At 42.9% G+C, this 25,652-nt stretch overlaps 1 protein-coding gene across 1 annotated transcript in view; it reads left to right on the top strand.

Moving 5' to 3' along the window:
- LOC112219712 (potassium/sodium hyperpolarization-activated cyclic nucleotide-gated channel 1) overlaps window positions 1-25,652 on the top strand; it is a 173,469-nt gene that overhangs the window by 112,592 nt on the left and 35,225 nt on the right. Inside the window, exons 5-6 of the mRNA XM_024381224.2 lie at window positions 13,443-13,589; window positions 19,986-20,226. Coding sequence (XP_024236992.2) covers window positions 13,443-13,589; window positions 19,986-20,226 — 388 coding nt within the window. The remainder of the gene's footprint in view (window positions 1-13,442; window positions 13,590-19,985; window positions 20,227-25,652) is intronic.

Here is a 25,652-nt window from a genome sequence, read left to right on the forward strand (position 1 = left end):
GTTATCACTTTTGCCTTATTGTTCGTCACCAAACTGTTCCTGGATGGTTGGGAGAAGTTGCTCTCAGAGGATGTGTTGGTACCATTCTTTATTCATGGCTGTGTTTGTAGGCAAAATTGTGGCTGGTCTCAGGATGCTTTACTGTTGCATGACACAGGACTGATGTTAGCGCTCACCTTGTCTTCTCCGGACAAGCTTTTTTCCGGAAGCCCCAAACAATCAGAGATTCATCAGAGAAAATGACTGACTACCCCAGTCCTCAGCAGTTCAATCCCTATACCTTTTGCAGAATATCTGTCTGTCCCTGATGTTTTTACTTGAGAGAAGTGGCTTCTTTGCTAACCTTCTTGACACCAGGCCATCCTGGTGTCAAGAGTCTTCGCCTCACTGTGCGTCTTCGCCTCACTGTGCGTGTAGATGTCTTAGCCTCACTGTGCGTGTAGATACACTCACACCTGCCTGCTGCCATTCCTGAGCAAGCTCTGTACTGGTGGTGCCCCGATCCCGCAGTTGAATCAACTTTAGGAAATGGTCCTGGCACTTGCTGGACTTCTTTGGGTGCCCCGAAGACTTCATCACAACAATTGAACCGCTCTCCTTGAAGTTCTTGATGATCCGATAAAAGGTTGATTTAAGTGCAATCTTACTGGCAGCAATATCCTTGCCTGTGAAGCCCTTTTTGTGCAAAGCAATGATGACGGCATGTGTTTCCTTGCAGGTAACCATGATTGACAGAGGAAGAACGATGATTCCAAGCACCACCCTCCTTTTGAAGCTTCCAGTCTGTTATTCGAACTCAATCAGCATGACAGAGTGATCTCCAGCCTTGTCCTCATCAACACTCACACTTGTGTTAACTAGAGAATCACTGACATGATGTCAGCTGGTCCTTTTGTGACAGGGCTGAAATGCAGTGGAAATGTTTTTTTGGGGATTCAGTTCATTTGGCAAAGAGGGACTTAGCAAGTAATTGCAATTCATCTGATCACTCTTCATAACATTCTGGAGTATATGCAAATTGCCATCATACAAACTGAGGCAGCAGACTTTGTGAAAATTAATATTTGTGTCATTCTCAAAACTTTTTGCCACGACTAGAGCCTAACTGGCATACATAAGCAGCGAGTGAGTTTCAAGTTTTGGAAAAATCATTTTCAACATAAAAATGCACCTTTATAATAATAGCATTACATGCATAATCGCATTTGCGGTCACTTTTGATAATGGCGTTTTCCCGCAAATGGAACATTTGTGCTTATTGTGCCATGTGCTCATTGCTGCGCTTATAATGTGAAGAAATATCCTAATAGTTTATCAGCATTTAAAGCTAAACATTCTGATCTGTTGTGTCAGCCACACTGTGTAAAAAAAGTTTATTTTGATGCTAGTAGTAGTTGTATTAATTTGGGGTCTATCGCATCCCACAACGGTCCCAGACTATGTTTGGAATATTTATTTCTCACAGAGTGTCACGCCCTGGTCTTAGTATTTTGTGTTTATATAATTATTTGGTCAGGCCAGGGTGTGACATGGGGTTATTTTGTGTTGTGTTGTGGTATTGGGGTTTTTAGTAGGTATTGGGATTGTGGCTGAGTAGGGGTGTCTAGCATAGTCTATGGCTGCCTGAGGTTCTCAATCAGAGTCAGGTGATTCTCGTTGTCTCTGATTGGGAACCATATTTAGGTAGCCTGGGTTTCACTGTGTGTTTGTGGGTGATTGTTCCTGTCTCTGTGTTAGTTGTCACCAGACAGTCTGTATTGGTATTGTACTTGGTACTGTATTGTATTGGTGACAGGCAGCGACAGCAGAAATAGCGAAAGGAGGAATGGACATGGGAAGACGTTTTGGATGGCAAAGGTTGTTACACTTGGGAGGAGATACTGGCTGGAAGAGATCGCCTCCCTTGGGAACAGGTGGAGGCACTTAGGAGAGCAGAGGCAGCCGGAGATAGGAGCCGACGATACGAGGGAACACGGTTGGCAAGGAAACCCGAAAGTCAGCCCCAAACATTTCTTGGGGGGGGGCTCAGGGAGAGTGTGGCAGAGTCAGGGTTCAGACCTGAGCCAACTCCCCCTGTTTATCGTGAGGAGCAGCGATCGAAGGACTTCTGGACTTGGGAGGAAATATTGGACGGAAAAGGACCCTGGGCACAGCCTGGTGAATATTGACGCCCCAAAGAAGAACTGGAGGCGGCGAAAGCGGAGAGGCGCTAGTATGAAGAGGCAGCACGGCGACGCGGATGGAAGCCCGAGAGTCAGCCCCAAAAATGTATTGGGGGGGGGCTCACAGGGAGTATGGCTACGCCAGGTAAGAGACCTGCGCTAACTTCCTGTGCTTACCGGGGGGCTAAAAAGACCGGGCAGGCACCGTGTTATGCTGTGGAGCGCACGGTGTCTCCAGTACGGGTGCATAGCCCGGTGCGGTACATACCAGCTCTTCGTATTGGCCGGGCTAGAGTGGGCATCGAGCCAGGTAAGGTTGGGCAGGCTCGGTGCTCAAGAGCTCCAGTGCGCCTGCACGGTCCGGTCTATCCAGTGCCACCTCCACACACCAGTCCTCCGGTGGCAGCTCCCCGCACCAGGCTTCCTGTGCATGTCCTCTACCCAGTGCAAGCACCATTCACCAGGCCTTCAGTGCGCCTCGCCTGTTCAGCGCTGCCAGAGCCATTTCATCTATATTCTTCGTAGCGGTCTATTTACCACCACAAACTGATGCTGGCACTAAAACAACACTCAATGAGCTGTATACGGCCAAAAGCAAACAGGAAAACGCTCATCCAGAGGCGGAGCTCCTAGTGGCTGGGGACTTTAATGCAGGGAAACTTAAAACTTGTTTAACCTAAATTTTACCTTAATTTCTAGCAGCATGATAGATGTGCAACCAGAGGGGGAAAAAACTCTCGACCACCTTTACTCCACACACAGAGACACGTACAAAGCTCTCCCTCACCCTCCATTTCGCAAATCGGACCATAATTCTCTCCTCCTGATTCCTGCTTACAAGCAAAAACTAAAGCAGGAACCACCAGTGACTAGGTCAACAAGAAAGTGGTCAATTGAAGCAGATGCTAAGGTACAGGCTGTGTTGCTAGAACAGACTGGAATATGTTCTGAGATTCTTCCGATGTCATTGAGGAGTACACTACATCATTCACTGGCTTAATCAACAAGTGCATCGATGATGTCATCCCCGCAGTGACCGTGCATACATGCCTCAACCGGAAGCCATGGATTACTGGCAACATCCGCACTGAATGGTAGAGCTGACGCTTTCAAGGAGTGGGTCTCTAACACAGAAGTTTATAAGAAATCCCGCTACGCCCTCCGACAAACCATGAAACAGGCAAACATCAATGCAGGACTAAGATTGAATCGTACTACACCGGCTTCGATGTTCATCGGTTGTTGCAGGGCTTGCAAACTACAAAGGGAAGCACAGCTGCGAGCTGCACAGTGACACAAGCCTACCAGATGAGCTAAATTACTTCTGTGCTCGCTTCGAGGCAAGTAACACTGAAACATGCATGAGCTGTTCTGGACGAATTTGTGATCACGCTCTCCATAGCCAATGTAAGACCTTTAAAGAGGTAAATATTCACAAGGCCGCGGGGCCAGACGAATTACCAGGATGTGTACTCTGAGCATGCGCTGACCAACTGGCAAGTGGCTTCACTGACTTTTCAACCTGTCTGAGTATGTAATACCAACATGTTTCAAGCAGACCACCATAGTCCCTGTGCCCAAGAACACAAAGGTAACCTGCCTAAATGACTACCGACCTGTAGCACACATCTGTAGCCATGAAGTGCTTTGAAAGGCTGGTCATGGCTCACATCAACACCATTATCCCAGAAACCCTAGACCCACTCTAATTTTCATACCACCCCAACAGATCCACTGATGATGCAATTTCAACACTGCCCTTTCTCATCTGGACAAAAGGAACACTTAATGGATCCTGGACTTCCTGATGGGCTACCCCAGTTGGTAAGGGTAGGTAACAACACATCCACCACACTGATCCTCAACACGGGTGTTTCTCAGGGGTTCATGCTCAGTCCCCTCCTGTACTCCCTGTTCGCTAATGACTGCATGGCCAGGCATGACTCCAACACCATCATCAAGTTTGCCGATGACACAACAGTGGTAGGCCTGATAACCGACAATGATGAGACAGCCTCTCTGGCCGTGTGGGGCCTGGACAACAAGCTCTCCCTCAACGTGATCAAGACAAAGGAGATGATTGTGGACTACAGGAAAAGGAGGACCGTGCACGGCCCCATTCTCATCAACGGGGCTGAAGTGGAGCAGATTGAGATCTTCAAGTTCCTTGGTGTCCACATCCCCAACAAACTATTATGGTCCAAACACACCAAGACAGTCGTGAAGAGGGCATGACAAAAACCTATTCCCTCACAGGAGATTGAAAAGATTTGTCATGGGTCCTCAGATCCTCAAAAGGTTCTACAGCTGCACCATCTAGAGCATCCTGCCTGGTTGCATCACTGCCTTGTATGGCAACTGCTCGGCCTCCGACCGCAAGGCACTACAGAGGGTAGTATGTACGGCCCAGCACATCACTGGGGCCAAGCTTCCTGCCATCTAGGACCTGTATACCAGGCGGTATCAGAGGAAGGCCCTAAAAATTGTCAAAGACTCCAGCCATCCTAGTTATAGACTGTTCTCTCTGCTTCTGCTTGGCAAGCGGTACCGGAGCACAAAGTCTTTGTCCAAAAGGCTTCTTAATAACTTCTACCCCCAAGCCATAAGACTCCTGAACAGCTAATAAAAGGGCTACCCAGACCCCTATTTTACGCTGTTGCTACTCTCTGTTTGTTATCTATGCATAGTCACTTTAACTCTACCTACATGGAGGTAGGGAACTGATCTGTCTTCCCAATATAAAGGATCAACACTGCCGGAGGAATAAAAATAGCATAAATAGTAAAGCATGCCAGTTTCATTTGAGGTCCAGTATCTTGACAACTGTGCCATACAGATTGCAAAAATAATTAGGAAAATATTTTTGATGTCCCGATTCCATGGTACATGGTGTATAAACGACGCAAGATTCAAGACTTTGTGCTTTTCAGCTAAAATTATTATATAGAATTCTTGCCACCAACAATACGTTGAATATTTGGGGCATAAAATCATTGAAACTCTCCATATTTTGTTGTGAGGATACAGAATCAGTAGACCATTTATTTTGGTATTGCCCTCAGGTAGCCTCCTTCTGGTCTCAGGTTCAGGAATGGCTGAAAATGCATAACATTGATTGAAAATTGACCCTAGAAATAGTACTAGGAGATCTGGAGAGACCGGGTCAGTCAATTACTAATATACTAATACTCTTAGTAAAAGTATTTATCTTCAACTCGCAATCTGTCAATTCTATTCGATTGGATACATTGAAATTGTATGTTAAACATCAGGGCATAGTTGAAAGATATATGTTGCATAGAAATCCAAAGAGGGTGGCCAGCAGAGATTAGGTGGGATGGGCTGTGGGAAGCTGAGGGTTGGGATGTGGAATTGTAGACAAGTGGGAGTGGAGTTAGAATGATGGTCAAATTTCTAAATAAATAAAGTCAAATAAAACATAATAAAAAGTATGTTTGAACGACACTGAGGGGCAGTGTTTTTACAGCTAATGCTGGTTTGCCTGTGGCTGATGCCGTGCAGGTGTTTGGACACATGCATATACACACACTCTCATTCAAATACACACATACACGAACACACACATATGTAAGTAGTGCAAGACATGCACTCAAACATATACAGTTGACCTTGCTGTTATGATTTTAGTTGCATTATTTTCTGTTTTCTTTTGTCTTTTTCTTTTTTCTCATGAGTTCATTTTCTTGGTTGTTGGTGCATTGTGGGGGTTCTTGGGAGTGTGGAATGGAATTCATTTTCTTGTTTATTATTTTATTATTACATTTTTTTAATTATTGGGGAGGCGACTGTGGGAGGGGTCTGGATTGGTTGAAGGACAGCTATGGGAACTGTGGGGGGATCTTGGAGGTTTTGTGTCCTGTTTCTTTGGCCTTGTGAGAGATTTGAGCAGGTCTGCCCTGGATGCTTCTGTGTGTTGCTCTGAATGGGAGTCTGTTGAATGACTGATGTGGTATCGTTGCAGAGCGGCTTCACTGCAAGTGAAACCTCCTCCATGTTTGAATGTAGGGAAGGTGTTATTTTCTTCGAAGCTTCATTTTGTTTTATGTAAACATAGATATGGTGTGCTTTACCAAAAAACTCAAATTTGGTCTCATCTGTCTACAGGATATTCTCCCAGAAGGATTTTGTCACTTTCGGGTGTGTTTTGGAAAATTGCAGTCGGGCTTTCTTATGTCTTTCCTTCAGCAGTGGGGTCCTATTGGGTCTCCTACAATATAACCCCTTTTCATTGATTTGGCGATGGATAGTGCAAGTTGAAATTGTCGTACCTCGTGTCTGAAGGTCAGCTTGAATCTGTGTGGCAGTTGACCGAAGTACTTCCTCCACCATCCGAACAATCTAAACATCTCAGCGTTGGTTTGGAGTTAATAGCGGTTAAAGAGGAGATTTTTTTTTAGTTTTACCATTGTAGTCTATGGCCCTTTTTTTCCCATTGAAATACATTGGTATCCATGGCAACAGCTCAATTTCAGCTGCACAAGGATGCAACATTAGAAAGCTGTTAGCTGACATTATCTAGATGCTTCTCGTCACTAAACTATGACAAACAGCTGTTATTGGTTGAACAATTCTGTTCCGATTCCAGATTTTAATAGCAGAGAAGTAGACCAAGATGTCACCCTCTAAGTTTGTGTGAGTATTGATAGCAACAGCTCCGTTTGGTTTTCTCAATGATGACACATTAGCTTCTTTTTTTTGTCACTCTAAACTCCTGTGACTTTTTATTGGTAGATTATATTTTTGTTATAGCGTCAGATTTGAATAGCAGAGAAGTAGAGGAAGATTTCATATGCTCTAATTCTTTATCATACTTGTTGGGGGAGTGGTAAAAATGGCAGTTATCTGGAAAAAATGGGGATAAATGTGTTAATGCAGTTACTAAAATCCTGTAGGTGTATCATTAGATCCGTAGCGATATTTTTGTTCCGCGAACAGACTTGAATATCAGAGAAGAATAGAAAGATTTCCTACATTCTAACTTTTTGTGTAACTTGTTGGGGAAGTGGTCAAAAGTTCAGTTGTTTATAAAAAGTTAGTGAAAAGGTTGATATGGTTACTTAAACAGTTTGATCTGTACCAGATCTGTACCAGATCATTTTGTTATTATTTCAGATTTGTAGAGGAAGATTTCATATGCTCTAACTTTTTGTACAAGTTGATTTCAAAGTGGTCAAAGTAGCTGATGTGCCAAAGTTACATTGTTTACAGTGAATGTTGGTAGTTATGATGTCACAATGGGGAGCTTTAGAATGTTGAAAAAAAGTCCCATGAAAGTGAAAGAAGATGGGCAAAAAGTTGAATAGTTTAAAAAGTATAAAAGATATCAAAATGTTGTATGCAAGAAACCTAATCCAGATCAGTCTACATATTATAAAGCTTGAACGGGGTAAGAGGAGTAACATGTGTCAGAAGAAGAAGAAAAAATAAGAAGTATGTGTTGTAAGTCCCACATAATAAAAAGTCAGAAGTATGTCAAAGATTTAAGTGGGGGCTTTTACTTTGCGATCCCCACAATGATATAACTACATAAGACACAGTAAGAAACGGTAACTGAAGAGCTCCACAAGGGGGCAGAGCAGAGCTATGCTAAACAGGCCAAATTAATACAGAAGCCATGGTCATGATAAGGCCAGGGCAGCTTCAAAGGATACAACACAAGCGAATACTTATCTGACACTATTAGCATAGTTTTAGCTAATAGAAGAATATAGCTAGTTACATAAGCACAATTGAGTATGACACCATAAAGGTTATATAATTAGTACCTCACTTGTCCATGGTTATAAGGAAATACACAGAGAATACATTACGCTCCATGCATAGCTATGAACGGTGTGCTACAGTAGAAATGTCATAACATGGTATACAGAAACTGTTATGATGATGTAATAAGGCACTAACTTTAATAGGAACGCACGCACGTCCGAAGTAAGTATTAGTAAGGAAAACAACAATGAAGGCAATGTTGGCGCCAGATGGAAATTATGCCAGGGCAGGTTCTGTTCTGACTGGAGATGAGCAAATGTCTGACAACTTGACCAGGGGAAACACTCCTTTGGCTCTCATCGAAGAAAGAAGTTTGTCCGGCTCATCTAGCTTATCCTCACCTACATTAGCATTGCATGCCTTAAATGTAAATTGTCGGCAGCCGTGAAATGGGCTTCTATGTGAATTGATGAAGAGGTGGAACGTATCTCATTTCAAACTGTTGATGGAAAACAAAACTGTTGTTTCAAAATAATTTTAAATTGAGATATTGAAATATAGCCTATAGATAATTAGCATGCAGCGTGCCTTGGTTTGAGGGCAGCACGGGTTATCTGTCCTGTTGCGTATCAATACAATTTTGGAACACTTAGCGCATAAAAAAACTAATGCTGAGGTGATCATTAGAGATATTTGGAACTCAAGTGTGAAACAGTTAAAACAGGTTTTAACAGTATTCCTACTGTAGAGATTGACTCTAGAATGAATGTTGTGACAGCTGAATGACTCCATTAGGGCACAGCACCCTGCAGAGAGACTGGCTCCAGATCATATTTAGTGACCCCATATCCTACCATATGACAGCCAACCCTCTGAGACATGACAACAACCACAATCAAGACACACTCTGAATTGTGCATGGCATGTCTTTAGTACATTAATTAAATTGCTTAATGTTCTCATTTGTGAACCATTTCAGGAAACTAGGCATATGTCGCAATTCACTACTTCACAAGAGAGCCATTTGAACGTTTATTTTTAATTTTTAATCAAAACATGTTTTTTGGCAGAAATGCCTTCTGGAACATGTGAACTTTCATGTGCTTTAATAACAAAATTGTTTTCCATCTGTAAATACGAATACAATTGTTAATTACGAGCCTTGTTGGTAAACTACAGAAAAAGAGAGCAACCTTACCACTAGCCATGATTGGCTAAGATAATGAGTGGGCTGGACATGCCAAGTTCAGAGTTCAGATTGGTCTTCCAAATAGAGGGCTTTTGTCTATTTGAGCTCAGTCTGTTTTGGTATTCGAACACTGATTTTTTTAAATGTAGCTGCATAAGTGTTGATCTCCACTTTTTGGAGGATCGAGATTTGAAATCAGTGGAATTAGAGTATGAGTATTAGAGTATACTAAAGAGATGGCTGAAACACCTGTTTCCATAATACGTCTTCAAACTAAGGGCATTTGTGGCATGGATCCGTGACAGAGAGAGGAGTCTATCGAGCATGATGATGTATACTGTATGGGTAAGATAGTCTAGCTAGCTACATTTTCAGATATTACACGTTTCAAACAGAAAGTGATTTAATTTTAAGCTGAAGTGTACTGTTAGATAGCTAGTTAACATTAGCTGGCTGGCTCCCTAGCTAATGCTACGTGTCTAACGTTGTTATTCATCGTTGTTTAATGTTAGCTGGCTGGCTCGTGGTATGTGTGCCATCACGTTGTTTGCCTAGCTAGGTTCATTGTTTACCTAGCTAGCTAGCTACCTGTCTTAAGCCAACGTGTACTGTTAGCTAGCATTAGCTGGTTGACACCCTAGCTAACGTTAGGTGTCTGGCTCATTAGTTAACGTGACATGATGTGTGTGATATTACATGTTGTTTACCTAGCTAGGTTCATTGTTTACCTAGGTAGCTAGCTACATGTCCTAAGCTAAAGTGTACAACACCCGTTGAATGTGTTGGTAAACGTCGGCAAAAAAGCATAATGAAATTGTTGCCAGTAGAGCTGGTTAGGCTGTTTTCATGTTATCCAGAGGTAAACAAATCACTGGCCAGAGCGTCAAGTGTGTGTTCTGAACACTCAGAGAACGAAACGAGATGGGTGGGGCTAAAGCTTAAGAAGGTGGGAACGATGCTGAATGGGTGTAGCCAAAGAAGAGCTCTCTCACCGAAACACTAAAATGCAATTTTTTCAAAGTTGAGTTTACAAGTTTATCAACTTTCAAAGCAGAATTACTTTCCCATTGTTCCTCAAATGCATTGTATGATATACAATTTTGTAGCTCTCAGTCTCTACTTTTGTTCAATGTAAAAAACAGAAATTTAAATTTCGCTACAAAAGACCGAATCCAAATGGTGAGTCACATTTACATTTTTAGATTTGAGTCATTTAGCAGACGCTGTTATCCAGAGTGACTTACAGTTAGCACATTCATCTTAAGATAGCTAGGTGGGACATCCACATATTACAGGCATAGAAAGTACATTTTTCCTCAATAAATTAGCAATCAGTAGAGTCAGAGCTAGAAGGGAGGGGAGGGTCAAGTGCTGGTTAAAATGTATTATTTGTTTTATTTTGGGGGGAGGGAAGGGGATTATTTAAGATACTGTTTGAAGAGGTCGGGTTTCAGAAGTTTTTAGAAGATGGGAAGGGACTCTACTGTCCTAGCTTCAGGGGGAATCTTATTCCACCATTGGGGTGCCAGGACAGAGAAGAGCTTGGACTGGGCTGAGCAACAGCTTCCGTAGGGGTGGGAGGGCCAAGAGACTGGAGCTGGCAGAATGGAGTGCTCTGTTTGGGGTGTAGGGTTAGAGCATAGCCTTAAGGTAGGGAAAGGGGCAGTTCCACTTAGTGTTCCATAGGTAAGCAACATGGTCTTGTAGTGGATGCGGACTTAGACTGGAAGCAAGAGGAGTGTGCGGAGGAGCGGGATGACATGAGAGAACTTGGGAAGGTTGAAAACCAGGCTGGCTGCAGCATTCCTGATAAATTGCAGAGGATTAGTGGCACAAGCCGGGAGCCCAGCCAATAGCGAGTTGCAGTAGTTCAGATTGGAGAGTTCAAGTGCCTGGATTAGGACCTCCGCCTCTTCCTGTGTGAGGTAGTGTTACTCGGATGTTGAAGGGCATGAACCTGCAGGACCGAGTCACTGCTTTGATGTTTGCAGAGAATGACAGGGTGTTGTCCAGGGTCATGCCAAGGTTCTTTACACTCTGGGTGGGTGACACTGAAGAGTAGTCAACCATGATAGAGAGGTCTTTGAGCGGGCAGGCTTTCCCCTGGAGGGAAGAACAGCTTGGTGGGCCGACAAGTTGAGACATCTGCCAGGCACACAGAGATGCGTGTCACCACCTGGGTGTCAGAAGGGGGGAAGGAGAAAAGTAGTTGAGTGTCATCTGCATAGCAATGATAGTAGAGACCATTTGAGGATATGACGGAGCCGAGTGACTTTATGTATAGAGAGAAGAGGAGAGGGCCTAGAACCGAGCCCTTGGGGACACCAGTAGTGAGAGTACGTGGTACAGAGACAGATCCTCTCCACATCACCTGGTAGGAGCAGCCTGCCAGTAGGATGCAATCCAGGAGTGTGCAGAGCCTGAGACGCCCAGCCCGGAGAGGGTGGAGAGGAGAATCTGATGGTTCACAGTCTTGACAGCAGATAGATCTAGGAGGATGAGAACAGAAGGAGAGAGTCAACTTTGGCAGTGGGGAGAGCCTCCGTGAACCATCTTGAAGCCTGACTGTTTAGGGTCAAGAAGATCGAGAGATAATGAGTAAGTTGATCAGACAGCACGCTCAAGTGTGTTGGAAAGAAAATAAAGACGGGTACATGTCTGTAGTTTTTGATGTCAGATAAGTCAAGTGTTGGTTTCTTGAGAAGGGGAGCGACTCGGACCATTTTGAAGTCAGTGGGGATGCAGCCAGTGATCATGGATGAGTTGATGAGGGAAGTGAGGAATGGGAGAAGGTCTGTTGAGATGGTCTGGAGAAAGGAGGAGGGAATGGGGTCGAGCGGGTAGGTTGTCAGTCGGCCAGACCTCACTAGTTGCAGGATTTCATCTGGAGAGAGGGGAGAAAGAGGTTAAGGCATAGGGTAGTTATTTGTGAGTGAGACCTGTGAACTCAATAGGCTGAGTGATTGAGTAGTAGATGTCATCAACCTTCTTTTCAAAGTGGTTGACAAAGTCATCTGCAGAGGGGGGGGGGGTTAAGAGAGGAATGTGTGGGTATGGCTATGTTTCTGCTGTTAGGCCTAGTGCTGCATTACGTCATGGCAGAGTTTGCAAAACAATGGCTACCCAATTGAAACAAATAATCATGACGTATAGTTCTGTCAGGTAAGCCAACTTTGCAGTTAATCTTTAATTGAGAAAATGTTTGTGAAAGGTCTATCTACTCTACCCACAATACGGTTATCATTAACAACGCTAACTGGCTATAGACAAACACACCAAACAGACAGACAGGGGCAATATTGCTGGAAATTCATTGGCAGATATTGTGTTACGTCTGGATTTTTAAGCCAATAGTGGCCAACCAGGGGTGGGAAAATGTCAATGTGGCTCTGATTGTATAGTAGCCCGGAGCTTTATGTTTATGAAATTTTGTGGTGGAAAATGTATGTACTTTCAGAATTCAAATCAAATCAAATGTATTTATATAGCCCTTGTTACATCAGCTGATATCTCAAAGTGCTGTCAAGAAACTCAGCCTAAAACCCAAAACAGCGAGCAATGCAGGTGTAGAAGCATGGTGGCTAGGAAAAACTCCCTAGAAAGGCCAAAACCTAAGAAGAAACCTAGAGAGGAACCAGGCTATTAGGGGTGGCCAGTCTTCTTCTGGCTGTGCCGGGTGGAGATTATAACAGAACATGGCCAAGATGTTCAAATGTTCATAAATGACCAGCATGGTCAAATAATAATCACAGTAGTTGTCGAGGGTGCAGCAAGTCAGCACCTCAGGAGTAAATGTCAGTTGGCTTTTCATAGCCGATCATTAGGAGTATCTCTACCGCTCCTGCTGTCTCTAGAGAGTTGAAAACAGCAGGTCTGGGACAGGTAGCATGTCCGGTGAACAGGTGAACAGAATTGATTGGCGAGCTACTCATATGTGGGCTGGGATCTACCTATTGGAGACCGCTGATGTAGTAGATCTCTCTTGTTTACGTGAGATCATGGGTACCCTATATTTAGAGTGAGGAGAGAGACAATTGTTTAGGCCGGAGTGGAAGCCTCGCTCAGAAGAGCCTCAGGCTGTACTTGTTCTGCCACCTGCCACGTTCATACGCAATGACCCTGGATACAAGTTGTCACCCCACCGTGTGTATATGGGGGTGCATGCGAGTGTGTGCACATGCATGTGTGTTGTGTATGTCCTTGTTTCCGTTTACAACATGTTGCCTGTAATGACCGCTATGTTGATGTTTAGATGTTTAGAAATCCCCATAACATCAAACGACAATCAATGTGACAGCTTTTGTTGTCTGTTATTTTCAGTTCAGTTGGTTTATTGACATTATCTCTTCTCTCCATCTTTACAGTACAAACAAGTGGAGCAGTACATGTCATTCCACAAGCTACCTGCAGACATGCGGCAGAAGATCCATGATTACTATGAGCATCGCTATCAAGGCAAGATCTTTGATGAGGACAATATCCTGAGTGAGCTCAACGACCCTCTCAAAGAGGTGAGAATGATGCCTTTGTTGTTGGTTGTATTTGAAGTGTCTGTCCCAAATGGCACACTATTCCCTATATAGCAAACTACTTTAGGACACTGTTCAAAAATGGTGCACGATATAGAGAATATGGTGTCATTTGGGATGAACTTAAGGCTTTGTGAATGGACATTTGTTACAGTAATTCATTCTGCAACAACAAGGAAATATTTTCTTCATACAATCTCTAGGCATCTCTAATGGAGCAAACATGGAGTGCTGAGTGGTTTTATCTCTAATTCATATATATTTAATCAATTTATGACATATTTAGATATCATACAATGACCAGGTGAATTTTCGTCAACGAATGAATCGTCATTAATATTCAGCTCAAAATATCTCTGTAGAGGGTTTTTGTTAATCTCATGTGCTCTGTAACAAATTTAAAGGACAAACTGCAAAACAATAATCACTACAACTGGTGGAACACAAACTGAACATTAATCAGCATAACAGATATTTTTATTGGCATAAAGACATTAAGTTGCTCAAGAATGCAATATACAGCGAGATACTGTACATAAAAGTGAGATACATGAAAGTGAGATTATATTTTAATCTGATTAGTGTTTATGCCCATTAACACTAGAACCGCTGTGCCTCGAGGGACCCCCCTTCAAGCTAATGAGCAGTCATTCTGACTGCAACATTCTAATAGTGTAATGAATACATTTATTATGCTATCGCAAAAAGTGTTATTTGGTTAGGTCAGGGTAAACCGACAAGACTTGTTTGATTAGGTGGACTGGTGGATATACAGTACCTTCAGAAAGTATTCAAAACCATTTACTTTTCCCACATTTTGTTGTGTTACAGCCTGAATAAAACATTTATTAGAATTAGGAATTTTCTGTCATGGCCTACACACAATACCCCATAATGTCAAAGGGGAATCATGCTTTTCGAAATGTTTACAAATGATTTAAAAATGAACAGCTGAAATGTCTTGAGTCAACGTTGTTATGCCAAGCCTAAATAAGTTCAGGAGTAAATATTGTCTTAACACTAGAACCACCTGGCCTTTCAGCATATAAATTCCTGATAGAGAACGGTGAATGGTGTTTTCCAGCTAATTGATTGCATTTTGGAACTGCCTGCTGCTGTGTGCACATTGCTGCACTTATAATGTTAAGCTAAACATTCTGAAATACACATCAACAACCGTTGTTTTATATAGTTTAATAACAAAGAATATTGGTGGCTGACTAAATACTTTTTTGCCCCACTGTATGTGTACACAAACAAAATCATGGGCATTAATATGGAGTTGGTCCCCCCTTTGCTGCTATAACATCCTCCACTCTTCTGGGATGGCATTCCACTAGATGTTGGTGCACATTGCTGCAGGGACTTGCTTCCATTCAGCCACAAGAGCATTAGTGAGGTCGTGCACCAAACTTTTCAATTGGCACTATGTATTGGGGCAGGTAGCGTTCTCGGACTGCCAGACGGTGAAGCATGATTCATTACTCCAGAGAACGCATTTCCACTGCTCCAGAGTCCAATGGTGGCGAGTTTTACACCACTCCAGTCAACGCTTGGCATTGTGTACAGTCATCTTAGGCTTATGTGCGGCTGCTCAGCCATGGAAACCCATTTCATGAATCTCCCGACGAACAGTTCTTGTGCTGGCGTTGCACCCAGAGGCAGTTTGGAACTCGGTAGTGAGTGTTGCAACTGAGGACAGATGATGTTTACATGCTACATGCTTTACAAGCTACATGCTACAGCCACTTTGAAGCTGAACCGTTTCCATTTCACAATAACAGCAATTACAGTTGACCGGGGCAACTCTAGCAGGGAAGAAATTTGTCGAACTGACTTGTTGGAAAGGTGCCATCCTAATATGGTGCCATGTTGAAAGTCACTGAGCTGGCCATTCTACTGTCAATGTTTGTCTATGGAGACTGCATGGCTTTGTCCTCGATTTTAAACACCTGTCAGCAATGGGTGTGGCTGAAATAGCCGAATCCACAAATTTGAAGGGGTGTCCAAATCAAATCAAATGTATTTATATAGCCTTTCGTACATCAGCTGATATCTCAAAGTGCTGTACAGAAACCCAGCCTAAAACCCCAAACAGCAAGCAATGCAGGTGTAGAAGCACAGTGGCTAGGAAAAACTCCCTAGAAAACCTAGGAAGAAACCTAGAGAGGAACCAGGCTATGAGGGGTGGCCAGTCCTCTTCTGGCTGTGCCGGGTGGAGACTATAACAGAACATGGCAAAGATGTTCAAATGTTCATAAATGACCAGCATGGTCAAATAATAATAATCACAGGCAGAACAGTTGAAACTGGAGCAGCAGCACAGCCAAGGTGGACTGGGGACAGCAAGGAGTCATCATGCCAGGTCATCCTGAGGCATGGTCCTAGGGCTCAGGTCCTCCGAGAGAGAGAAAGAATTAGAGAGAGCATACTTAAATTCACACAGGACACCGGATAAGACAGGAGAAGTACTCCAGATATTACAAACTGACCCTAGCCCCCCGACACGTAAACTACTGCAGCATAAATACTGGAGGCTGAGACAGGAGGGGTCAGGAGACACTGTGGCCCCAACCGATGATAGCCCCGGACAGGGCCAAACAGGAAAGATATAACCACACCCACTTTGCCAAAGCACAGCCCCCACACCACTAGAGGGATATCTTCAACCACCAACTTACCGTTCTGAGACAAGGCCGAGTACAGCCCACAAAGATCTCCGCCACTGCACAACCGAAAGGGGGGTGCCAACCCAGACAGGAAGATCACATCAGTGACTCAACCCACTCAAGTGACGCACCCCTCCTAGGGACGGCATGAAAGAGCACCAGTAAGCCAGTGACTCAGCCCCTGTAATAGGGTTAGAGGCAGACAATCCCAGTGGAAAGAAGGGAACCGGCCAGGCAGAGACAGCAAGGGCTGTTCGTTGCTCCAGAGCCTTTCCGTTCACCTTCACACTCCTGGGGCAGACTACACTCAATCATATGACCCACTGAAGAAATTAGTCTTCAGTAAAGGCTTAAAGGTCCACATACCTTTGTATATAGAGTGTACAAGTGTGAAGTGTATCCTAAGTTTACAAAAGAACTGTCAAAATGTTGTTCAATCATAGCCTAGGGTGGTTCAGCTGTTAGGGCTGCTGCCTTTAGCGCACTTATATAGATACGATTCTGTCCCACAGCCTTCTGGCACAAATAACTAAATCCCTGCTATTGACTTGATTTATATGGACAGTCCAGGTATATTTTACCACTGATCTTGATAAGAAATGGTACCAGGCAGTTTCAGATAACATAAATATGAAACAAATAAAATAATAACAGTAGGCTACACCAACATTAGTTTCCAGTCATACAAAATGTCGAGTAAATTGCCACAGTAGATTTGCCATGGTAAACTATGAAATACTTTGTGTGGAATGCTTGTCAAACAGATACATTGCCCTTACTCTGTTAAAAAAGTACTAAGTTGTTCTGATGACAATACCAACCAGAGGGCAAACATATTTTTAAAGACTTTGGTTGCAAGCAGGACTAAAGGACAATTTATACTTGATCCAAAAATGTCGTCGGAGGCTTCGTATGGAGGGTGTGGCGCAATTGCGGAGCCTCTGGAGGCATGCAGAGGCCAAATCCAGCTCTGTACCGCATCGCCTTTGCACCTCTCGAATTTTGTAACAATGCAGAAGGCTCTGTATAACTCCGCATTGACATGATTGGTTGACGGTAGTTGATGACGGGAGGTCCGGTATAAACACAAACCCACTCCTTGACAACTTCCTTTCACAACAGTTCTGTGCTACTCTGCGAAGCGCAAGAAGTATGAATGCCCTGACTTCTGCAGAGGCCGTATCACCATAAATGCTCTGCCTTTAAGGCAGATAGGAAGAGGTGAACCAAGAGGGCTCACTCTCGCCAAAATCTGTCCAGAATAATCCCAATGCGTTTCAATGCCAACCCTAAACTTCTATGCACCCCTAAACAGACCTAAACATCTCGTCATAGTATACAGATCTCTGACTAAGGTTAAACCGACGTCATCTTTTAGGGAGATGTAATGAGGTGACCAATAATGGTTGCAATTGAAATTAGTTGTGTGGGTGAATTTAACTCATATTGATGGTTTAACGAGACATCAGATGGCGATAATCTAGTGCCATCGATGGTTGCAATAGGCTCCTTGAAAATGTACAATATAATTTCAAGTTTAATGTGGTGTCATTTTTCACTCTGACTGAATTTCAAGAAGGGTCAGGTAACAGTCAAACAACAATCGATATTGACATTTCACTATAATTTCAGTCATGTTACTAGTATGCAAATCAGTCTTATTTGTATACTAGTAAGATGACTGATAGTAAAATGTGTTTCAGCATGGAATTGAACATCAAGGTAGGTATTCAGGTAACAATCAATCGATTGAGTTGACTATTTGATTATAGTGCAAATATCAATTGCCATAGTCAACTCAATCGTATTTTTTCCTGCCATGATTTATCCTCCATCCTCCTTCTCTTCCGAACCTCTTCTTTCCACTTTGAAGGTTATTTTGTTTTCTTGGCTGGCCCATTCTCCTCCCCCTTTGATGTGCCACTACAAGTTGTAAGTAAAAATACAGACAAAAAAAAGGTATTTCTAGTATATGGCACAAAATGCTCACTGAGCTGATACCCTGCTGACTGCACTGTATGGCAGATGTGCTTATAGGCCCTGTCATAAAAACAGAATGACATTTAGACACACACACAGAGACAGAGAGTTATAGAGAGCAATGGACTGAGAGGATGCTGTGCTGGACTGACCGGTTGATTGAGCTAATGTTAGCTAGATACATGGCTGGCACTGCAGCTAGCTAACTAGCTCTCACGTGAACGCGTGGTCAGCTCATGGCACTCTGGGAGAGACCTTACTCAATCCCCTCTCATTCGCCCCCACGTCACAGTAGAAGCCTCAAACAAGGTTCTAAAGACTATGAACGTCTAGTGGAAGCCTTGGGGAGTGCAATATGACCCCATAGACACTGTATATTCGATAGTCAATGAGATTAAAAACTACAATCCTCAGATTTCCCACTTCCTGGTTGGATTTTTTCTCAGGTTTTTGCCTGCCATATGAGTTCTGTTATACACACAGACATCATTCAAAAAGGTTTCATAAACGTCAGAGTGTTTTCTATCCAAATATACTAATTATATACATATTCTATCTTTTATGGCTGAGTAGCAGGCAGGTTAATTTGGGCACGCCTTTCATCCAAAATTCCGAATGCTGCCCCCTACCCTAGTGAAGTTAAATGGATAAAGTCTAAAGATTGTTTCCCCACTGGAGTCGGGCCTGACCAGGCTGGGCTGAATACTGGGTATCTTAGTCATTATTCATTGTGCATGATTGAGGTCAGAACCCATGGCTTTGGCTGGCCCACTGCTACTGTTGTCTCAGTACTGAGCTAAAAGCATCAAGCACAACTCTCCCATTGGAGAGTCATCATCCCTCACAAGAAGTGAGTAAGGGGTTATAGTGGAGCAGTGAAGGCCAGGCCCTGTCAGTTTGTCTCTCTGCATGGCAGACTGAGGAGCGGAGGGTTGAGGTGCTTCTCAGTAAAACATCTGAATGGCACAGTGAAGCTACAGAGACGGAGACGTAGGAGTAGAGGGAACTGGAGAGGTGGGTAGGGGAGGTGCTAGTAAGTAAACATCCCAATACAGGAAACAATCTCCAACAATATCTGAGGGTTGATGTGTCTGAGGAGACGAGAAAGATGACTGGCTTTCACTGAGGTCAAACTCATCATCATCAGAAAATAGTTCCTGACCATTTTCTACGGAACCTTTTTTTCCTTATACCTTGAACATGTATCAAGCTAAAACATGGAAACAGAGCATTTTATTAACCATCCCTGAATGACCCCATACATTAAGCAATCGCTGGTTGTGTCTGAGGAGACCAGAATGACCGGCCTCTACTGAGGCAATGATCCTCATATTCAATAGACAATAGCACACAAGTTCCCAAAAGAGTAATGAAAAGTGGCTCAGAGATATTAAAAGCGGATCTTATCGACGTAGCTATCATACATTCTATCAAATACAGAGAAAAATTGTAATCTGAGATTACTTGTTTTACTTGGATGAACTCACATTAAAATAATACCATTTGTGATGGTGTTTTATTTAACCAACAGAAAATGGAAATTGGACATTGCCTTCCTGGATTATTCATCTGACTAAAATCCAATAAACAAATTATTCATGAATTAAATCTAAAAGAGTAGAGGGACACGTCAGGGTTGACCTCTATCACCACTCTTATTCCCTTTTGTTATAGTCATACAATTCTTTAAGATTTAAGTACCAAAAACTATATTTTCTTTTTTTTTTAGGAAATTGTGAACTTCAACTGCCGGAAGCTTGTGGCTACCATGCCACTGTTCGCCAACGCAGACCCGAACTTCGTGACGGGCATGTTGAGCAAGCTGAAGTTCGAGGTGTTCCAACCCAACGATTATATCATCAGAGAGGGCACTGTGGGCAAGAAGATGTACTTCATCCAACATGGTGTGGCCAGTGTTATCACCAAGCTCAACAAAGAGATGAAGCTGACTGACGGCTCCTACTTTGGAGGTACGTAGAGAAAACAGAAAAACAAAGACATCCTGCATGTTTTCTATGGTACCAATTTTCTCTTAGACAGACACCAAGCTATAATATGGAAAAAGGGAACTGTGTCAAGGACCACTGTGTAGGCGTACTCAGACTCACTCCATCCACAAAAATCCTCTTTTGTCTTTGCTTTGATGTTTGTCAAGTCCCATCACTGCAGATAAAACATTTTGGGACTGGAGTTAGCTTTTCATATTACATAACATTCATCTGGATGGGTGGTGGAAGGCGGGGTTGAGGGGGATGAAGAGAGGACAGGCCAAGCCAGGGATCAGGACTCAGATCACCCAGAGGACAAAAAAAGGTTGCATGTCTGTCTGCTCTGCATTGGGGTCTGTAGCAGCAGCCAACAGGGAATATTCCTTCTGCGTAATTGAGGGAGTAATTCACCCATCCTGTTAGAACATTATACAAATCATCAAATATTTTTCCATTAAACTATCCATTTAAAAGGCAGTTTTTTACATTGCTAAATTTTCTGGGATGTCTCCTTGTTGTGCAAAAGAGAGAGAAGCAGGCTAACTATTTTTAGAGGGACATTTCATTTTTCATTTGATCCAAGTTCAAACCCCCTTCCCACGGAAAGACAACTTAAGATTCTAAGTATATCTTCTGGCTGTGTGGCATGCAATCATGTAATCTTCCAGATAGATATGGCCTGCCTGGGAAGAACGATGTGAATCAAGAAATTCATGAGTGGACGATTTTTTCATTCAAACTCCCCTGCTGTCCGAATAACCTCACATCCGATTATTTAGTCCAAACATCGAATTGAATTGAAACCAGGTAAAAACAGCGAAGCAATCAAAAACAGTACCATACCGTGCATTTGATGCATGTTAGATACACAAATGTATTGTATTGTATTAAAATAAATCATTGACAAATATAAATTCTCTGAATTCATTCAGCTTTCATGTCATTATGTTCCGTGGGCACAGTCAGACTTGTCCAGTCCTGACACAGCACAAAACAATACTGTAGACAGGGCTGGATCTGATTAGAGCATAGTGGACCCGTGAAACTGTAACACTTTACCTGACACCCAGCATTATAACAAGTTATGACACATTCATAAACATGTCATATTTCAGAACCACTGACATAACTTGTCACATCCTATTATAAAATGGTCATAACACTTTCATGACACTTATTTAGACCTGTTGTGACATATACTGTACTACGTTATTCAATAGCTGGTTATGACTCCTACATAAGTATCAAAACCCTCAAAACCTACCACACAAGACAAAACATTCCATTACACCATAGCCTACGTGGTAACAGTATGTTTATGATATATAAAATCTTTTGAAATGTACCTTGTTAGAACTACCCCTCCCGGCTCTGGGAGAATTGTCATAAGCAACCGCTGAATAGCATAGCGCAACAGTCAAAAAATATTACTAGAACATATTCATATTCATGAAATCACAAGTGAAATATTTTGAAACACAACTTAGCGTTTTGTTAATCACCCTGTCGACTCAGATTTTGAAAATGATGCTTTACAGCGAAAGCAACACAAGCGTTTGTGTAAGTTTATCGAAAGCCTAGCATAGCATTATTTCCACTTAGCATCAGGAAGCTTGGTCACGAAAATCAGAAAAGCAATTAAATTAACCATTTACCTTTGATGATCTTCGGATGTTTTCACTCACGGGACTCCCAGTTAGACAGCAAATGTTCCTTTTGTTCCATAAAGATATTTTTATATCCAAATACCTCCATTAGTTTGGTGCGTTATGCCCAGGAATCCACCGGAAATAGCGGTCACGACAACGCAGACAAAAATTCCAAATTATATCCAGAAACATGGCAAACGTTTTTTATAATCAAGCCTCAAGGTGTTTTTCAAATATCTATTTGATAATACACTGCTCAAAAAAATAAAGGGAACACTAAAATAACACATCCTAGATCTGAATGAATGAAATATTCTTATTAACTACTTTTTTCTTTACATAGTTGAATGTGCTGACAACAAAATCACACAAAAATGATCAATGCAAATCAAATGTATCAACCCATGGAGGTCTGGATTTGGAGTAACACTCAAAATTAAAGTGGAAAACCACACTACAGGCTGATCCAACTTTGATGTAATGTCCTTAAAACAAGTCAAAATGAGGCTCAGTACCGTGTGTGGCCTCCGCGTGCCTGTATGACCTCCCTACAACGCCTGGGCATGCTCCTGATGAGGTGGCGGATGGTCTCCTGAGGGATCTCCTCCCAGACCTGGACTAAAGCATCCGCCAACTCCTGGACAGTCTGTGGTGCAACGTGGCGTTGGTGGATGGAGCGAGACATGATGTCCCAGATGTGCCCGTTTGATTCAGGTCTGGGGAACGGGCGGGCCAGTCCATAGCATCAATGCCTTCCTCTTGCAGGAACTGCTGACACAGTCCAGCCACATGAGGTCTAGTATTGTCTTGCATTAGGAGGAACCCAGGGCCAACCGCACCAGCATATGGTCTCACAAGGAATCTGAGGATCTCATCTCGGTACCTAATGGCAGTCAGGCTACCTCTGGCGAGCACATGGAGGGCTGTGCGGACCCCCAAAGAAATGCCACCCCACACCATGACTGACCCACCGCCAAACCGCTCATGCTGGAGGATGTTGCAGGCAGCAGAACATTCTCCACGGCGTCTCCAGACACTTTCACGTCTGTCACATGTGCTCAGTGTGAACCTGCTTTCATCTGTGAAGAACACAGGGCGCCAGTGGCGAATTTGCCAATCTTGGTGTTCTCTGGCAAATGAAAAACGTCCTGCACGGTGTTGGGCTGTAAGCACAACCCCCACCTGTGGACGTCGGGCCCTCATACCACCCTCATGGAGTCTGTTTCTGACCGTTTGAGCAGACACATAAACATTTGTGGCCTGCTGGAGGTCATTAGGCAAGGCTCTGGCAGTGCTCCTCCTGCTCCTCCTTGCACAAAGGCGGAGGTAGCGGTCCTGCTGCAGGGGTGTTGCCCTCCTACGGCCTCCTCCACGTCTCCTGATGTACTGGCCTGTCTCCTGGTAGCGCCTCCATGCTCTGGACACTACGCTGACAGACACAGCAAACCTTCTTGCCACAGCTCGCATTGATGTGTCATCCTGGATGAGCTGCACTACCTGAGCCACTTGTGTGCGATTTAGACTCCGTATCATGCTACCACTAGAGTGAAAGCACCGCCAGCATTCAAAAGTGACCAAAACATCAGCCAGGAAGCATAGTAACTGAGAAGTGGTCTGTGGTCTCCACCTGCAGAACCACTCCTTTATTGGGGGTGTCTTGCTAATTGCCTATAATTTCCACCTGTTTTCTATTCCATTTGCACAACAGCATGTGAAATGTATTGTCAATCAGTGTTGCTTCCTAAGTGGACAGTTTGATTTCACAGAAGTGTGATTGACTTGGAGTTACATTGTGTTGTTTAAGTGTTCCCTTTATTTTTTTGAGCAGTGTATATCAACCGGGACAGTTGGCTTTTCACTAGGACCAGCAAGAATCACTCTGAGAGCCCCCATCTATCCATTTACTCTTACAATGTGGTCATTCACGCTCATTCTTCAAAATAAAGGCCTGAAACTATGTTTAAAGGCTGTAGACACCTTAGGGAAGCCATAGAAAAAGGAATCTGGTTGATATCCCGTTCAATGGTCAATAGGGATGCATAGGAACACAGAGCTTTCAAAATAAGAGTCACTTCCTGATTGGATTTTTCTCAGGCTTTCGCCTGCAATATCAGTTCTGTTATACTCACAGACAATATTTTTACAGTTTTGGAAACTTTAGAGTGTTTTCTATCCTAAACTGTTAATTATATGCATATCCTAGCATCTTGTCCTGAGAAATAGGCCGTTCACTTTGGGAACGTTATTTTTCCAAAAATAAAAATTGTGCCCCCTAGCTTCAAGAGGTAATATTACATTGTAATTGCGCACACATTGATGTCAGACATCCACCTACCCCAATGCTCTGTTGCTGATGACTGGGATGAATGCAGGAGCAGATTTCAGGAGGAGGACAAGATGGCAATGTATCTGATAGTTCTATCTGGCATATATGACTTTGATGGTCATAATGCTTCATGACAGTGTCATGAAGTGTATTTTCTTAGTCTAAGTAAAGTGACAGAGGATGGTCATAATGCTTCATGACAGTGTCATAAAGTGTATTTTCTATGATGAAAAATTATGAAAAAAACATGACTAAAGAATTCATTACAACTAAACAAATTATTTAATAAATAAATGTTCAAATGAAAGGAAACTTCTTGGCAGGGAAAACACAAATTTGAATAAATGTGGGGTTTGACACTTATGTAGGTGTAATAACCAGCCATAAAATAACACATATGTCAAAACAGTGTTATGATCATATTATGACAAGTTATGTCAGCTGTTATGACATACAGTTGAAGTCGGAATTTTACATACACTTAGGTTGGAGTCATTAAAACTCGTTTTTCAACCACTCCACAAATTTCTTGTTAACAAACTATAGTTTTCGCAAGTTGGTTAGGACATCTACTTTGTGCATGACACAAGTCATTTTTCCAACAATTGTTTACAGACAGATTATTTCACTTATAATTCACTGTATCACAATTCCAGTGGGTCAGAAGTTTACATACACTAAATTGACTGTGCCTTTAAACAGCTTGGAAAATTGGCTTTAGAAGCTTCTGATAGGCTAATTGACATCATTTGAGTCAATTGGAGGTGTACCTGTGGATGTATTTCAAGGCCTACCTTCAAACTCAGTGCCTCTTTGCTTGGCATAATTGGAAAATCTAAATAAATCAGCCACGAAAATTGTAGACCTCCACAAGTCTGGTTCATCCTTGGGAGCAATTTCCAAATACCACATTCATCTGTACAAACAATAATATGCAAGTATAAACACATGGGACCACGCAGTCGCTCAGGAAGGAGACACGTTCTGTCTCCTAGAGATGAATGTACTTTGGTGTCAAAACTGCAAATCAATCCCAGAACAACAGCAAAGGACCTTGTGAAGATGCTGGAGAAAACAGGTACAAAAGTATCTATTTCCACAGTAAAACTAGTCCTTTATTGACATAACCTGAAAGGCCGCTCAGCAAGTAAGAAGCCCCTGCTCCAAATCTGCCATTAAAAAGCCAGACTACAGTTTGCAACTGCACATGGGGCAAAGATCGTACATTTTGGAGAAATGTCCTCTGGTCTGATGAAACGAAAATAGAACTGTTTGGCCACATTGACCATTGTTATGTTTGGAGGAAAAAGGGGGAGGCTTGCAAGCCGAAGAACACCATCCCAACCATGAAGCACGGGGGTGGCAGCATCATGTTGTTGGGGTGCTTTGCTGCAGGAGGGACTGGTGCACTTAAGGTAGTAAAATATGTGGAT

The sequence above is a fragment of the Oncorhynchus tshawytscha genome, linkage group LG20 (genome assembly GCF_018296145.1).
Source record: "Oncorhynchus tshawytscha isolate Ot180627B linkage group LG20, Otsh_v2.0, whole genome shotgun sequence".
NCBI lineage: Eukaryota > Metazoa > Chordata > Actinopteri > Salmoniformes > Salmonidae > Oncorhynchus > Oncorhynchus tshawytscha.